Source organism: Penaeus monodon, chromosome 23 (genome assembly GCF_015228065.2).
Source record: "Penaeus monodon isolate SGIC_2016 chromosome 23, NSTDA_Pmon_1, whole genome shotgun sequence".
NCBI lineage: Eukaryota > Metazoa > Arthropoda > Malacostraca > Decapoda > Penaeidae > Penaeus > Penaeus monodon.
In genome coordinates this window covers 17,826,291-17,827,228 of record NC_051408.1, presented here as the reverse complement: position 1 = coordinate 17,827,228, position 938 = coordinate 17,826,291, and the positions used below count along the sequence as shown (strand labels likewise).

Sequence of the window (938 nt, the reverse complement as noted above, 5' to 3'; positions counted from 1 at the left end):
ACCACTAACAACATTTTTGGGGCGAGGGGGGGAGCAAAAGAAATATCCATCATGAATTTCAAACGTCGCCAGGCTATCCAAGTAATCATCGTTTTCGCTCAGCGCTTAACCACAACACATTTCGTCGTTTTCAGAACATGCAGAAGCACCGCTACCTCGAGGCCCTTCCTCAGACACTCAAGCAATTCTCACAGTTCCTTGGGAATAACCCTTGGTTCGCCGGGGACAAGGTGAGGCTGATCATGTTATTTTATTTATTTTCTCAAAGCTGGCTTTGCTTTTTCCGGTATTATGAAGTTCACTGAACTTTAGCCCAAGGTTTGATTGTAGCTCCATTTCTTTCCAGTAAAGATAAATAATTTACTTTGCTTTTTTAACTAGGTCAGTAAATTGTTAGTATACGAGAAATTAGTGAGTGATTTGAAACGAAATGTTTTTTTTCTTCGAATGTCAAAGTTTCAGTTATTTTATATTTTCACCAATATTACCCTTTTCTCTTCTTCACTCTCTTTCACCAGATTACCTTTGTGGACTTCATCATGTACGAACTCCTCGACCAACACCTGCAACTAAGCGACATCTGCCTGAAGGACGTCAAGAACCTTCAGGAGTTTCAGAAACGCTTCGAAGGTCTCGAACCCATCCAGCGGTACATGGCGTCTCCGAGGTTCATGAGGTCTCCCATAAACAACAAGATGGCCAAGTTTGGAGCGCAATGATTGTTTCTTTTGTATTTCTTGAGTCTAGTCTAATATATATTTTTTATACGAACCTGAAATGGTCTTTCTCTGAGCTGTCGTTTGCTTCATCTTATTTGTGAATATTGTTTTGTTGATGTTGCTTATATAAGTAATGTTAATGTTTGTTATGATCTCTTTTACTGTGTCTTGTCATTACAATCATTCTAATTATTATTATTGGTAACAACAGCATCATCA

At 38.7% G+C, this 938-nt stretch overlaps 1 protein-coding gene across 1 annotated transcript in view; it reads left to right on the top strand.

Annotated features, from left to right (window-relative positions):
• LOC119587852 (glutathione S-transferase Mu 3-like) overlaps positions 1 to 938 on the top strand; it is a gene marked incomplete at its 3' end in the record, with an annotated part of 5,746 nt that extends 4,808 nt beyond the window's left edge. Inside the window, 2 exon segments of the mRNA XM_037936556.1 lie at positions 135 to 230; positions 519 to 938. Of these exon segments, the coding sequence (XP_037792484.1) occupies positions 135 to 230; positions 519 to 719 (297 nt within the window).